Source organism: Geospiza fortis, unplaced genomic scaffold, assembly GCF_000277835.1.
Source record: "Geospiza fortis unplaced genomic scaffold, GeoFor_1.0 scaffold132, whole genome shotgun sequence".
Classification (NCBI taxonomy): domain Eukaryota; kingdom Metazoa; phylum Chordata; class Aves; order Passeriformes; family Thraupidae; genus Geospiza; species Geospiza fortis.
The window spans coordinates 1,299,144-1,315,598 of NW_005054446.1; the positions used below are offsets into that span (position 1 = coordinate 1,299,144).

Below are 16,455 nucleotides of genomic sequence, written 5' to 3' on the forward strand. Positions count from 1 at the left end.
GCGGGCTGCAGGCAGCCATCTGAGGGGGTGTTAAATGTCCCTGGCTGCCAGCACTGCAGGTGGCACAGAGGGGTTGTCCCTTCTGGAGGCTGAGACCCTTCCACAGCCCCACCAAGTCATGCTCCTTGCCTGTTCCTTCAGTCCAGAGGCATCCCAGCTGCTCAAGGCAAGCAGGCTTTGAGACTCAAATTGAGTTGAGGAAACAATTTAGAAGGAAGGGGGAGGGGGGCTGCCCCAAAAGAGAAAAAGTAAAAATAGAACAAAACAAAACTGCCTCAGTGCCCAGTCCTGGTGCTGTCAGTTTCTGCCAGTCGGTTGTGAGTCCAGGTTATCACCCAAGGCACAGGGCTGGCTGTGCACAGGCTCCTGAGTCATCTGTGCTGCCCTGAGAGCTCCTCAGCACCCCAAAGCCTTGGCCAGGCACAGGTCCAAGCCCTGCCCCAGCCAGCAGCCACTTCTTCAAGAGCTGCAACCAAGCCTCAAGGAAGTTCCCAGTTAGAAACTCTAATTCTTTCAGTACAGTCATTCTACTCCTGTTTGGATGAGTGGGTGCAGAGTCACAACCAACCATGGCGACTCCTCTAAGATTCAGGCTTTATACATTGCCACTTGAAATACCAAAATATTACAGACTTTCCCCCTGAGAAATCTTCCCTTTCCTCCAATCCCAGGAGAAACTAATTCCTGGTGATGACAATCATCCTTAAGACTGCACTCATCATTTCACTTACTTTCATTTGTTACTCTGGATGGTTTTTGTTCTGATGCCTGGAAATGTTTCAGTTGGTTGAGGATGTCATGAAGCCTCCTTATCTGCCCTAGTATAGTCAAAAGTGAAGGTTGGCCACTTCAAAAAGGCAAAGCGCCTTGAAAACCCTCTGAGGTACACAGGAAAATAATGACAGTTTGAATTCTCACACCTCTGGGTTGTTTTTATTTTGCTTCGCACCCTTATCAACAACAACAAAAGAAATGAGAAAATACTGAAAGTCAGATAAATTATTATTTTACTAAAGACCCACAGCCACCTCACTGCCATCACAACCGAGCACCAAAGATGAGCATTCCACAGGGGCCCTGGGTAAATATTTTCAACTCACACCTGCAGCAATTTTAACTACCTCGATTTTTTGTCTCCAGAATTCCATCAGACAAACCCCAGGCATTTTCAGCCTGGTGTGTGTGACACAAAATGCATCTCTTTGCTCTGCCAGGACACTGCTCAGTTTCTAAGCTCTCTTAGCTACAGAAACTCTTGGGGTCGATACGCCTTATAGGTCTAGAGACAACTAAGAATTTCAATGCCAAATTATTACATTCTGGATTTTCCTAATTAAGTAATGGGCTAGAACAGACCTTAATTTTCTGTAGTAATGTGCCATTAGGCAATTATCCCAATTTATTAATGCAGTTTTAAATAACATAGTAGTCAGGACAATTGATGAGATCTGTTTGTATTTTTCCCTCCCCTCTGTGGTTTTTTTCCTCTTATCAAGCCCTATCCAAACTTTTCTAGCTAAAGGACAGGCACCACCATCACAGAGAGCTTGGAAGGTTTAAGTTACGCTGCTGAAGTCAAAGTATCTGATGCAACAATTACTGATGTGAGTACAAAAATCTGTGTGTAAAAGACTTTCCCAGAACTGGCACCAGGGAGAGTGTTCTGGCCTATTTTCCATAGGAAAACTGAAACGAGCATACCAAGGATATTTTACATATATGTCTATTCATTCCTTTTTAATGAATGGCATCAATCATTTTTTAACCCATTGGATAACTTCATTCAAATTTGTCTGAGAGGGCATTGCCATGAAGTTTTACAAAGGTTCATGGAAGAAGATGATCTTAGATAAAGGGACAAGTGGCTTGTGGCACTCATTGAGGGAAAGGCTCTTTAATGCTCCTGGGAAGAAAAACTCCACTTACACCTCCAAAGTGAAACTGGACTTCCCAGCTGCCATTCTTCCTTGGACTTCTTAATCATTCAGTTCTTTCTTGATTGAACTAGATATTTAAAAGGATAGGAAATGAAAAGTTCTTATTGTCGCTGCTGGCTTTTCAGAAAGGCTGTTACATGACAAAATGTTATTACAAGTGTGTCATAAAAGCAACACAAATAAAGAGGGTGAAGAGGTTGTGCCACAGGAACATCACAGCCTGTGTGCATTTCCAAGTGAATGCATTTTTTCAGACTTGGTGTATTTTGATTTCAAATACAACAAAAGGGGCTTTCCAAAAGAAGCCCTATCAGTAACTGGAAGAAGCATCTCCATTTTATAACAAACCCACGCTACTGTTCTCTACATGGTGGCTCCATTTCCTAGAAAATAACCTCCTCTGTTAATATGAAAAAACCCCACAGAACAAATAGAAGCAAATAACCAACCCCTCATTCTCTGGCCTTCCATCAAAGGACAATGTCTGTCAGGAAAAAAGGGGAAGCCCCTGTGAGCATGCTGTTATTATTTATGATGTTTATTTATTACACATATCTGTCTCTGATGCCTGGATCACTTTTTGCTTTAGGTGTTGAAGGTAGTGATGCCCTCAGACAATCTTTCTTGGCATTTTCCATTTTAATTCAGAAAACCCTGGAAGTCAGGGGTTGTTCAAATGCTATTTGGTACCTGGAGCACGAAAATGCAGAGACCCAACTAAGTCACAAGGGAAAATCTCCACCACATGCCCAAAACATCCCTTCAGCAACGTCTGTTCTCTGCTCTAACAGTGAGAGCCTTTCAGCAATGGAATACTCCAGAAGGATCACTGGTACACACATGTGCTCAAGCAAAAGTACTCATGACATTTTCTAATTTTGAAATAGCTCATGTTGTACTTTTACCATGGTTTCTTCTGCTTTTGAATATGTATGTTCAGTTAATATATATCTAGGTGTACATAAGAGGGGAAAAAACGACCAAGAGAAATGTTATCTCTAAAATTCTGACAGATAAAAGAGACCATGAAATTTAAAAGGATATATATTAAAATACCTTGTCTAAAATCTGTATTTCAGTGTCTGTGTTGCTTTCAGAGTGATGCCAAATTGATTTTTGCCTTTATATATTCTCTATATTCTTTACATATATATTTGTAGCTCTGTAGCCTATTACTGTATTCAAAGATAGCATTTTATCCACTCTATTAGACAGAAAGACAAAATAAATTCCCTAGGGGCTCCAAGCCCTGGGGGTCCAAGGTTTGGCTTTCTGGGAGCCAAGGTTGAAACCAGCTCCCTGAGACACATTTTCATAAAGAAAATTTACCTCCTATGTAAGAGGGTGGAAGGTTTCAGAAAAGGGTGGAAGCAGGGAGGAGTTACTTCATCACCTATGCCTCTAACTGGGGATTCTTGTCAGTTATGGTAATTTGATAAACAAATAAAAATTGTATCTGCTTTATGCTACATGTGCGCCTTTGGCACTTTCCATCGAGTGTTTTGTGTGCTATAATGATCCTTATAAAGGATAATCTTTACCTATAAGGATCTATCTATCTATCTATCTATCTATCTATCTATCTATCTATAAGGATATATCTATCTAATCTATCTATAAGGATAACCTTATAAAGGGTAATATAAAGAATCCCTTATAAGGAACCCCTATCACCTAACTCTGTCTCTCTTGTACTTTTAGGACCACTGGAACAGCATCAAGAGCATTTTGTCAGCACTATGCTGACAAAAAAAAATCACCAAATTCTTGCCCATTAGCAGATGAAACAATGCCAGAGCTTCACACTACTCACCTTGGGGCACAAATTAAAAAAGAGAAGAGAAATGAAGAAACGAAGGCATTTCCTGCAATGAGCAGAAAAGCTCATCTTTAAAAGAAGCAAAGCAAGAAATGAAGGGAAGAAAGACAAGAATTACTTTCTTGCTGCCTTTCTTGATCTATTTAGGCATTTTAGCCATCAGAGAGCTCTGTGCCTGGATAGTGACACTGTGGTAACAACACACAGGGTCTCAATGATTTTAGATATACTGAACTTCTCAGTAAAAAAAACCCCAAACTATAAAATATCTATATAATATATAAAAATATATATTAGAATATATAAATATATAATATATATATATATATATATATATATATATACACACTGAACTTCTCAGCAAATCTTTCCACAGGCACGGAGGACAGACAGGAGGGAGAGCAGCACTGGTGCAATGGGATCTCACTGAGATCCATCACACAGCCACTCACTGGGGTTTGAACTGGCTGTAGCTGACACAGTATTTGAAATCATATATGGAAGAAATAGAACCTCATTTATGCCACAGATTGACAAAATTCTGTCCCTCTGTGCCACTCTGGTACTGATATTTATTTGGTGACCCATGCAATTCTCATTCTTAGTATGAAATATTTGTCAATCCATTTAATTATGTGACTTTAATAGATTAAATACACTGCAGGTACTGTTGAGAACATGATCTGAGAGCTGTCTTGATTCAGCAATTTACCTTAGTGTATTTCTCCATTGTGATCAACAAGGAAGATGGTTTAAAGCTCTTGTTGTACACTTGTTAAAATGTAGCAATGGCTTAAAACAGGGTACCATCAGGAAAAAAAAAAGGTTACCACATTAATAATAAAGATAACAGGTCTTAATTTCCACTTACACTCCTTTACATGTCATTTAGATAAATTTTATGTGGACAAAAAAATCTTATACCTTTGTTTTCATTATCTTAACTAATACTACTGCCTTACATAAAGGGACAAAATAACTAATGTAACAACAAAAAATCTGTATAAAATATCTTTTACTGCCCCATAGTAGCTTCAAAACTAAAGTACATTTTGAGTCAGACTGAAAAATGAGAAGAGCTGACAGAGAATTCGGTTCTCTTAAGAAAGCAGGGGCTTCCATGAAAGAAACCAAAATCATATCACAGAATTACTGTCCACAGGCTGAGAGAGACAGAGAGGGAGAGAGAGGGAGAGAGAAATGACCTTAGATGAGAGATCACACCATGTCTGTACTTTCAGTAATTCTGACTACAGCTGCTGGAACAGTGCTATAGTTACACATGGTCACTCTCCATAGAAAAAACTCTTGGAAAAGCAATTTGGAAAAGCACCAAGAGCTCCAGTTCTGTGCATTTTAATCCCAAATAGAAAATAAAAAAGTTTGGGGAAGACTGGCCAGGGGGTTAAAACACAGAAGTGGGACTCATTAGTTCCCCACAGTGCCATAGACATTTTTGGGTAGCTCATATCCTTTCTTGGTACTCTGGTTCTCCTCATCTAAAAGCTGAGTTTTAAAGCTTAACTAATAACAGAAACCAGATGAACTTTCCTTTGTGGACACAAGCAAAAGAAATTTGGGAATTATTAAATAATTCTTGTGAAAGAATCAAATGGGAAGATTTTCAGGATGTAGTTTTTCCAAAGAATGTAAAACTTCTTTTCTCTGACTTATTGAGCATCTCAGCCCTAAAAATTTAAGGTGTTGTTTTCCTCTTCCTGGCAGTTTTGCTCTGGAAGGGAGGAAACCAAGTCCTCAGTTTTGGTCAGCCATTATGCAGGGAGCTGGTGAAATTGAGGGGTTTGACTCCAAAGAGAAAAGGCAGAACTTCTCTTGTGTTTTCAAATTTGAGACACTCTGAAAACAAATCCTATGGGCTTTGAAAACACAAGTTCCAAAGAGATGAAAGCCCCCAAAAATTAAAGTTTGTAAATGATTCAAAAAGCAAGTTCAAGCCACATGCAGCTGTTTTACCTAGGAGTTCTGGGGAGAGTCACTGCTTGATGTGCTGATAACAAAACAGAACAAATAAATCAGAAAACTCTTGATATTAATTCTTACTGGCAGCAAGAAACACCTGATCCTGAGACACCACGAAAATTATCTTAATAGGTGAAGAAAAACAAACACTAAAGACCATCTAACACTGGTACTGAGAAGGAGGTGGGAGCTGTATTTTAACAGCTGAACTACATTGCTCTGTTCAAAGCAATCACAAATACATCATTTACTGCATCTAATTTGTCTAATTATGCAAAGCTGGATTTCCCATCTCATGAATCAGTGTTATATACATGCAATACTGTCAGAAAGGGGAACTAAACCACCAGCTTTACTACCAAAACATCAGGCAGAAGAGAAGTGACGCAAATGAGCACACACAGAGCCAGCCATTAACAGGGTACACAGCTGCCCAGACTAAACCAGCACGTTCCTAAGTGCTAAATATGGGAAAAAATATAAATCCAGGTCAAGCCTACCTCCAGGAACAGCAGACAAGCTATCCCATATGTCTGTGCCTACACAATCAAGTCCAGTGTTTGTGTTATTTTGAGGCTTAGAAAACTCTTGGCCTCAAAACATTTCAGTATTCCTGAACCCTACAATCCCAATGCACCCCACACAGCCCCACTCTCTGTTCTCCCTGGAAATGCAGATCCAGCACTGGCTCCAGCACAGAGTCACTGTCCAAGTGCAGAAGCTGCTTCAACACTGGCTGAAATGCAAGTTTCCAAGCAGTAAGTAGATGTTTTCCTCTACAATGTACCCCCAGGTGACATCTCAGTCCCCTCCCCTGCATGGAAGGTTCTGTTCTCCAGGATTGTGTAACGTGCTGCAGGACAAAGGCACCGTGCAGACCTCATTATTGCAGAACAAAACGTTCCTGTACCCACACTTGTTCCAGATTGCAAGGCAAGATGTATTCTATTACCATCTGGATGGCAGTTGTCTTCTGTCAAGTGGGCAGTTTGCCTTATCTCTTCCACAATCACTCCTCCCTCCAGGGAGACATCTGCTGATAACAGCTATTGAATGTCCCTGCATGGCTGATAAGAACTACAGCATCCCATTGGGAGATGCTCCACCCAGAGGGAGGAGCCAAGCATTCCTACCTGGATATAATCTGGGGATTCTGGAACACCAGCACGGCTTCTCCACTAGATTTCCCAGAGGAACAGCAGCTGCCTCTTCCCCTGGATCTCCAGAGGAAGACTCCACCCTTCTCCAGGATCCCTGCTCCAGCAGAACCACCCCTGACACTGCAGGAGGGCTGAGCCACAATTCCAATGGAGTTGGGTTCTGACTCTGTCAGTGTTGTTTTGTTTTACTGCATTGTTTATTTTACCTTTTATTTTCTTCCCTATTAAAGAACTGTTATTCCTGCTCCCATATTTTTTGTGTGAGAGCCCCTTAATTTAAAATTTACAGCAATTCAGAGGGAGGGGGTTTCCATTTTCCATTTCAGGGGAGGCTCCTGCCTTCCTTAGCACACACCTGTTTTTCCAAACCAAGACAACACTCAAACTGCTCCTCACAGCAAGGCCACCTGTGCCCATCTGGCTTACACCACTCCAGCTGCCATGCAGTGGAGATGAGGGGAGAGGACATGAATTTAAGAGAAGCATCACAAACAGGAGCATTTTCAGGCTGTTGAGCTTGCAAATGAAGGCAGGGTCCCACAGGCCTGAACCAACACACAGAGACAAACATGAGTGAGCAGGGGCAGCATCACCAACTTCTTTCATCTGTTTCTAATGGAGGGTCAAAATCACACCTCCAACACTTTCACAAGTGTGAAAGACTGAATGTATTCCCATCTATCAAGAGACATTTTGAATTCAACATTGGTACCAACCTGCATCCACCAGAGAGATCTAACATAGGTTACTCCATCTACAGCATTACCTTTTCTCTGTTTATAGTGTGGAACAGGCTTGCTGTAATTTATTTCAGGATAAATAATGGAATGTTTATGATGTCTTGAGTTTGAAGGCAAGGTAGTAAAAATGTTGAATTTGCCCTATTTGGTATAAAATTTGGCACCTAGTGTTCTATAGTCACTGGATTAATTTATTTTTAAATTAGTATTTCTAATAATGGAAATTATGTGACCAATTCCATTCAGTTGACCCTATAGATACATACACCAAAGCTAAAGTCATACTATGTCATGCTTGCAATATTCCTCTCCTTGTTTAAAAAAGTCTATTAATGTATTTAATTTAATAAATAATGTATTTCATATAAAACTAAGTGAATGCCAAGAAGCTGCACAAACCAAATTCATTCTCTCAAGTTAGCTCCCTAAAATACATTTGAGGCAGGAACTTCTGTTTCAGAAAATTCAAAGCAAAATAAAACATCAGTTTTATTGTTTTCAGACATGGAAAGCAAGATCAGTCTATGAAGTTCAAACAAGTCACACTATGTGAAGTAGTTTGGTTTGGTACAATTTAAAAATTCTAAAATGCTTTTTTGGTTTATCTCCAGAAAACTTGGAAAAGTAGACGTAAGCAAAATATGAAACCATTTTAAGGCATTATCTAGCTCACTGATGAATAAAATCTCATTTTACTTTAACATTTTTTCACAAAGTTACTCTGATGTACTACATTCTGTAGCTACATACATTGCACTGAGAATAGACTGAATTTTTAGAATTTTTACAAATCATTGAGGAATTCAAGTTTAACATGCTAGAAAAACTGTGTGTCATGTTTCAAATATATGGAAATAAACATATTTGTGTCACTCCCCTGAGCCAGGCCCTCCCCAGGCCAATTCCTCACCCTGGCATTCAGAGTTAGTGCTACACTGCTGGTCACTCAGTTGACGTGGCAGATGCACCAAAGATCCTGCACACATGACTTTATCCAGCCCCAGCTGGGACACTTCATGCAGCTCTCAGTAGCTGTAAAAGGCAAAAAATGCAAAGTGAACAGTGACTGTGCAAACTCAGATCTGTCTATTGGCTGCTCACATAAGCACATGACTATGAAAACTGGGGAAAATCTGTCCAAAGATTTATTTTTATCCAAACCACTTTGTTTCTGAGTTGTTTCCACGTGCTGTGCCCATCCCTTCCCCAGGGTAGTCATGATCCAGAGTGTTGAGGGGGTCTGAGCTGAGGTCTGCTGTCTGGTGTCCTGGTTTGCTCTGCTAAACCTCATGTGTGCCAAGTGAGGCCGTGTAGGAACTTGTCAGTTCTGGCTTCTCCTGACAATCTGGACATTGGGTCCTGGAATCCAAATAAAGAGGATATTGATCAAAGAATGCCAAAGTGACTGTTCCCATTTTGATGAAGACTGGTGAGCTGAACAGGCTTTTGCCAGTTACTCAGCTCCATTTGCTTTTTTGTCTCTGTGCACACCAGTCAGCAGAAGGAAAACATTTCCCAGTAGTGATAAGGAGATACTCTTCCAGGCATTTTTGTTTGCCCAGCCCTCAAAAATCACACCCTTTAGAGATGGGGGTGCTATTTCCATTTGTGCAATTCCCAACTGTAACCATCTTATTTTCTGAAAAATCCCTTTTTGTATAATTAAAATAAAAAGAAACTGTGTTGGGCTGTCTAGAAAAACTCAGGAGATTCTTCTGTGTTCAGCCTTGGCTGTGAATTCTGCCCATCTTCAGGGTCTGTTCTTCAGCTCAGGCTACAGCCAACATCTGGCATCACCATTTGTGGTATTTTCAGGGTCCCCCGTGGCAGGGATGGAATTATGAATCTGACTCCATGTTCTTAGAAGGCTAATTTATTAATTTATGATATTATATTATATTAAAGAATGCTATACTAAACAATACTAAAGAATAGAGAAAAGATACTTACAGAATGCTTAACAAGATACTAATTAAAAACTTGTGATTCTCCAGAGTCCCAACACAGCTGGGTTGTGATTGGTCATTACGTAAAAACAATTCACATGTTGGATAAACAATCTCCAAACCACATTGCAAAGCAGCAAAACAAAGGAGAAGCAATCAGATAATTATTGTTTTCATTTTTCTCTGAGGCTTCTCAGCTTCCTAGGAGAAGAATCCTGGGCAAGGGGATTTTTCAGAAAATATGATGGTGACACCCAGCATCTCCTGGGACTCTGTGCTTACCAGGTGAGGGTAGGGAGAAGGTTTCTCTTCCAGTGAGGCTCTCAGATCCAAACTGCTGAGCAGGGTGCTGCTGGAAGGAACCATGTTTTCCCAGCCAGCCAGGCAATGCTGTGAAAAAAGATGGGAATGCTTTTCCTTTATCTATTGTGGCCTGTTATTATTTAGAAGTAACTTCTGCATAACTGAGTAATTATTGTTTTCTGAGGAGTTTTTTATATGACTAACAGGAAATAAATGAAATCTCAAATAAAAGAGAACTAAACAGTTCTCTTCCACTTTTCTAAACTGATCTCTCACTTTGAGAACTCAAGCACCTGACCCCTCTGAACCTGTCTCAACTGACTCATCCAGTTCCCTAAACCACAAAACTAAGCTTCCTCCCACCTCTTCCCTGGAAATCTCCAGGCCTGGGCTAGGTTAAATTAACAATACTGCCTGCAGCATTGACTGGAATGGAATACAGGACCAGCAATACAACAGCAGTTTTAAATCCACCCTTGCCACTACTGATTTTGTGAATACTTTATAGACACTTGCCTTTCAGACCGCTTAACATCTGTGGAAACAAACACAGGTACTCTTAGCTATGGTTCATCCTGTTGAGAGGTCAGTGCCTGAAACAAGTCAGCCAAATCTCCACATGGCATTTCCTTTTGTGCAGTGTAAAGCACTGGAAATACATCATACACCAAGGCATGAACTCAGAACACACCAAAGGATGTTCTGGCTATCTCACTGATGCATATCAAAAATTTTAGTGGAAACTCTGCCAAGGGAGTAAGTCCCAGATTCTCTTTCCTTTTGCTATAAAGCAAGGACCAGCTGGGGTTGTGCCTTCAGAAGGAAGGCAGCAACTTACCGAGGACAGTGCGAGATCATCTGCTGGCTGAAAGCTCCTCCTGCGATGGGCTCTGTACTTGTGGGCTGGCAAAAGGGCCCCTTTGGGAATGCTGACCCTGGAACCACACAAGGGAATCACAGAATCACAGAATAATGAGGTTGGAAGAGACCTCAAAGATCACTGAGTCCAACCTATGCCCTAACACCTCACCTAGACTATAGCACCAAGTGCCATGTCCAGTCATTTTTTAAACACACCCAGAGATGGTGATGCTATCCCTCCCTGGGAAGAGCATTCCAGTACTTTATTATTCTTTGGGTGAAAAATCTTTTCCTCATATCCAACCTGTACCTTCCCTGACATAGCTTGAGACTGTGTCCTCTGGTTCTGTCAGTGCTGCCTGGTGGAAGAGCCCAACCCCACCTGTCTACAATCTCCCTTCAGGAATTGTAGAGAGCAATAAGGTCACCTCTGAGCCTCCTCTTCTCCAGGCTAAACAACCCCAGCTCCTTCAAATGTTCCTCATAGGGCTTGTGTTCCAAGGAAGTAGGAAGTTGTAGGAAATAACTGCCCACACCTCTGCCAAGGCACAGGGAATCTGCATGCCTTCCCACTCAGAATCCAAGGGTCTAACCTCAAAGTGAACCAAGTGAACCATTTTGGATTAGGGCAGTAGACACTTTACATGTACATTCAGATTCTGGACCAAATTCAGACAAAAGATGCATTTCTCATTGATTTCAGAACTGTTCATGCTTATAGAAAAAATCAGTAAGGAGTTTTTTAACAGCAGCCTTCTACACAACTGTTGGGATGCTCTTTTCTCCTTCACCTGATCAGATTTTCTTCTCTATTGTTTCCTTTTGTTGTGGACACTACAAAGCAGTAATGCTAATTTACCTGACATGGGTTGGCTCCTCCAGTGTCCCTGGGCGTTGGTGGCTACGTGGGATCTTACACACAGGGCAGGCAACTTCTGAATCCACAGGGATGGTAAAGAGGCGCTCGTTCAATCCATAGCAGTAAACACCTGCACAGAGCAACAAACTTTCATCAGGGTTCTTGTTTGTCACAAGGTCCCTGAACCCAGCCAAAAAAGCTGTGTTCTATCACAGCACCACATCTGCATTCTATAAAAAGAGCTGCTTTTCCTGAAATATCTTATACATTTCCTGTCCCCAAGTAAGTTCCTAAAAAGCAAAACCAAAACTTCAGCCTCTTTAATTTAGAAACAGAATATTAGCCAATTACAAGAAACCCTAACAAATTGAAACGACACTGAAAGTGGATCCCTAGAAGACTCAAGTATCTTTGGAGTAGGATGTTGAACTGGTTGAAAAGCTGGAGCTGAAAATAACACATTCTTGCTGGTCTTGCATGACATGGTGCTCTCTCAGGTAAAGAGGTAAAGGCGGGAAAAGACTGCTTAGTTCTTTATTCACAGAAATTGCATTAGGAAGAAATATGATCTTACACTTATGAGAACCAATTATCAAATCCAGTTCTTGTTCAGGACCTGTGAAATCCTCGGGCCTACAGAAACACACAAGAAAATCAGTTAGTGACAGAAGGGCTGGCCCTCTGCACAGCACTGTACACATGACTGAGAGGTAAATAAAGACCCTCACAATGTCCTGCTCCAATCAGACTATGCTTATCATTACTACAGGGATTACTAAGGGATTGAACATTGCTGCTTCAGCCCTTCCCCACTCCAACTTACTCCAGGTGCTGCTGATGAATGCAGGTTTCTCTGTTGGACTGTCGGAACTCCTGCAGCTCAGCAAAGTATTGCTCAGATTTTTCTGTTACTGGAGATTTTGTATCAAGAAGCCCTGAGAATACCAAGGAAAGAGAATGATTAATGATTTTCAATGATTTACAAAATTTGGGAAAGTACCAAAGCAAGCCTCACAAGATACAGTCCAAACAAAATAATGATAATGAGAAGGGCAGAACATGATGTCAAGCCAGAGATTTACTGTGTGGTTTGGGTCCCTTACTGCACTCATTCATTCCAGGTATTTGCTATCCCTTCTGACCTCACCAGGCTTTGCCATTTGTTGCCTGAATTCCCATATCACTGCCACCTCACCACTCCAGGTAAGCACAGGTCGCCTCTAGTCTGGAGAGGGGCCTCAGACAAAGCTACAGCTCCCTTCTTGGGACCTGCTCCATTGGCCCTAGGACAGCAGTTCCATCACACTCCAAAGGGGTCACAGACTGTGTTTTAACTCTAAATATCACCACATCACACTGAGAGCTTTGCTTCAGAGTTAGGATTCACCTGCAATCCAGTCATAGCCCAGGAAAGGACGGGCAGACCAGCTGCTGACAGGCATGGCATCTTCTTTAGGGTCAGGCTGAAAAGTCACATGGCGAGTTTCCTTCTGAAAGAAAACAATTCATAACAACTTCCTAATCACCTGACAGGACATTCAAAGGCACAGCTGAGCAGACAACCAACAGATGGGACAGCTGTGGCTTAGTTTGAGACTGGATTCCATCTATGCCTCTACCAGTAATTTGCTCACCAGCTCTCTGCCTCGTCAATAAATAAAACAGAAAGAGGAGACAGGGACTTGCCCAAATAAGGCAGGATTTTTCAGAGCTTTAAACAAAATGCTGAGCTACATCACACATCACCAAAGATAAGGCAACCTGTGCTGCCATGGAGGATGATCACAGCCAGGGCCTGCCCTTCATGCCTAAGGAGACAAACTGTGGAACAGCAGCACTGCAGCTGCCTGCTCTCCCTCAGCACGTGGATGACATGTGCAAAAGCCAGACAACACTTCACAGTGAAGTGTTACAGATTTCTGGTCTTTCAGATCACTGGCTCAGGAAAGCAGGGCCTGAACAAACTGCCAACAGCCCCTGCCTGCTACAGCTGGGAACAGCTCTGGCCCCAAATTTCCAATTCACACAGTGGGAACAGGGGAGGTAAGAGTCACCAAGCCCTTCCTCCTCATCATTCTGTTGACTTAGGAAAATAAGAAAAGCATTGGTTTAATATTTACCTTCAACTCTTTGGACTGAGGCATCAGCAAGACTGATTTAGGGCTGTGGGGCTCTCTGATGACCACATGCTGCTCACCAGTCTCTTTATTTTGCACTCTGCTCAGTGATGGCCCTGGATGACTTTTCTCATGGAAACCATGCAGCAGAGCAGACTGTTTTCTGTTCTCTCCATGTCCCAGGAAGAAGGATTCTTTCTCTGGACTTCCTTGAGCACCACCATCCCCATCCACTCTGGAGCTGTCTCTGCCACACATAATGCCTGCAGACACTGGCATAACATTCTTCTCTTTCCCAGGAAAGTTGGAATCAAAACCTGCTCCTTCCTGTGTCTTTGCTTGTTGTTGCTGTACCCCTCTGGCACTGCTGCTGTATTTAGGAGATGAACTGAGGGCTGGGCCAGCTCTGGGTTCCACAGACACCTTTATTCCAGGGTCAGATTTTACTACCTCGACCTGATTTTCCTTCTGTAAGGACAGACTCTCTTAATACATTATCATCAGTCAGACTACAAATACCTTTTGTAAGAACATTTCACTCACTAAATCAACCTCTCATTCTAGTCTGTTCACTCCTTTAAATTCCTAGAGGGGAAAAAGAAAAATCCTTATGCTCTGGAGAGTGTAAGAAAGAGATCCACTTCCAATGGAAGCTTTTCCCTGCTTTTCCCTAAATGCAGCTTTTCCCAGTTTGAGTAACCATTGAACTTTCAGCCCTCGTGCTTAGAAGACACAAAAGGATTTTCTTCCACAATGCTCATTCCTATCTTAGAAGAAGAAACTTGCCTTAGGCAGGAACTGATCTCCAAACCCAGGAGAACAGATTGAGACCACAGAGTAAACAATAACCAAAGGACAGCTACTTTTCTAACAGACTCCATATTCCACATACCACTTTCTAAGAGCTCTTCCATGTCCGTATGTCTCCTTGAGCACACCAAAGCACAGGCAGAGCTGCTGTCTGTCATAGAGGCCCATTTGCTCCCTGAATTTCTAGCACATACCACTCTCCTGGACAAGAGGATCAATCTCTCAGCAGATGCAATGCCATGATGAGATGCTGGAAGGAGCTCCTTTCTGGGAAGTCCTCTTCTCATCTCGTCCTGCTTCATTCTCAGCCTCTGCAGAAGGTCCTGGCTGGCCTGGCGCAGCCTCTTCAGGAGCTCTACGTCCATCCTACAAAAACCTTTTAATGTAAAGCCAGAAGGAGAGTGAACTACATAAATTCACTACATTAAGTGAAGAAGCAGACACACTTCCAGGGGAATTTTCCTAAAAAATACTTACAGCTGTTGAAATGTTGATTTTGCCCCTGAGAAATCAGCCAGTCTCAAAATTCCTTATGCTCAGAACCAGCACCATGAGATGCTTCTCTCCCCTTGGATAAACTGCCAAATATTTTGCACTCAGAAACTAGGAGCTGACTAAATGAAGAAACTCTGACAGAGGAAACAGCAAACATGAAAAACTCACATCAAAAACCTAAATAAAAGATATTTGGTTTAGAGGCTGTTATTTAGGATATACTTATGCATTTCTGCAGTAATGTTCTTTTGAAGCATTGAAATTTATATTGTGATAACACCAGGATGCTTATAAGTTCAAAATATAACTAATTAATGTGAATATCTGCTACATGCAAATGAAATACAGAGTCAAAGCTGTCTTCCATGTTCCCTGGGCAAAAAGGCTCCAAAAGGATCAACTATGACTCAGGACTACAGTTCAGGCAATTCCAATCCCACAAATTAATTAAATTAAATCCTGCAAAGGGATGCCCTTTTATTAGAAGAGGGAGGTGAAAAGGAGTTAATAAGCAGACAAAAAAATAAAACCTTGTTTGACTGAAAGGCTGTCACACTGTTTAACATCTTCACAATATCACAAGCTCCTCTAAATTTGCAGAAAGTGGATTTTCAAATAAAACAGCTGCAAACTCTAAACCCAAACTCCCACACTGCTTTTGGCTAGACTGATAAATTATGTTCTCAAGAAGACTTTGTGTTTTTCTGGGACCTTTTGTTCTAAAGGATCCCCAAAACCTTCTGCAAAGCTCATCTCATTTGTTTTTGCATCTGCTACCTTGGCAACTGGACATGAGGAATCAAATGCACATGTGATACAACAGCAGTGGGAGGAATCAAGAGCACTGCTAACTATTAACAAACTACAACATCTCTTTGTTACAAAAAATAAGGGAGAGGCGCACTACAAAACATAAATATAGAAATATCAGTGTTGAGGCACTAAAATTGAGACAATTTGGAAAAACCAGTAGTTCTCACAGCCTTCACAGGACAAAGCTAATAGATTTGATGAGCGTCCACTCATCATTGCTTATCAGAAAGCAAATACTCGGGAAATAACATCAGTCAAGGGACTTTCTGGAAGGGTTTTACCAGATGAGGTCCGCTCTTGACATAATCTACAAATCCTTCATGTCCAGCTCCGGGGGCTCAGGTTTATGAAACTGCTGTAATTTGAAATCTTTCTGAAAAGGAGCTTCGCCTCCCGCAGTTAATAAACAACGGTTGTGTGGGGAGCTGAGAACCCTGCGAGGAGGTTGTTTAAACTCCGCGCTGCTTCTGCTCAGATGCGCTGGCTCGGACCTCCCAGCTCACGAGCGAGAGACCGAGCATTGTAAAATTGTAAAATCCCCCTTTTCTATCCGAGAGGCCGGTCGGGCAGCGGCAGAGATCGGTGAACTCTTCCCTCCCTCCCTCCCTGGCAGTG

The 16,455-nt window shown here is 41.8% G+C and overlaps 1 protein-coding gene across 2 annotated transcripts; it reads right to left on the reverse strand.

The window, feature by feature from the left end:
* Nucleotides 1-8,085: 8,085 nt before the first annotated feature.
* Nucleotides 8,086-15,166, reverse strand: MIIP (migration and invasion inhibitory protein). 2 transcript variants are annotated; one of them, XM_031062347.1, is made up of 10 exons: nt 15,010-15,166; nt 14,727-14,908; nt 13,726-14,190; nt 12,993-13,095; nt 12,429-12,540; nt 12,180-12,238; nt 11,606-11,735; nt 10,724-10,820; nt 9,865-9,972; nt 8,086-8,995 (listed from the first exon to the last, which is right to left on the reverse strand). In XM_031062347.1, exons 2-10 carry the CDS (start codon nt 14,895-14,897, stop codon nt 8,924-8,926), a joined length of 1,317 nt encoding a protein of 438 aa, XP_030918207.1. In that variant the 5' UTR covers nt 14,898-14,908; nt 15,010-15,166; the 3' UTR covers nt 8,086-8,923. The 2 variants fall into 2 exon arrangements, with proteins under 2 accessions (XP_030918207.1, XP_005427559.1); XM_005427502.2 differs by having other exon boundaries at nt 14,727-14,898; nt 15,010-15,163.
* Between the last annotated feature and the right edge of the window lie 1,289 nt (nt 15,167-16,455).

Bases quoted from the DNA above. Each gene is read 5' to 3' on its own strand.
- MIIP (XM_031062347.1), bottom strand. From the start codon at position 14,897: ATGGACGTAGAGCTCCTGAAGAGGCTGCGCCAGGCCAGCCAGGACCTT. The intron at 12,239-12,428 runs GTAAGTTGGAGT...GTGTTTCTGTAG, and splicing joins ATTCATCAGCAGCACCTGGA to GCCCGAGGATTTCACAGGTC. The intron at 10,821-11,605 runs GTAAATTAGCAT...GTGTGGTTCCAG, and splicing joins GAGGAGCCAACCCATGTCAG to GGTCAGCATTCCCAAAGGGG.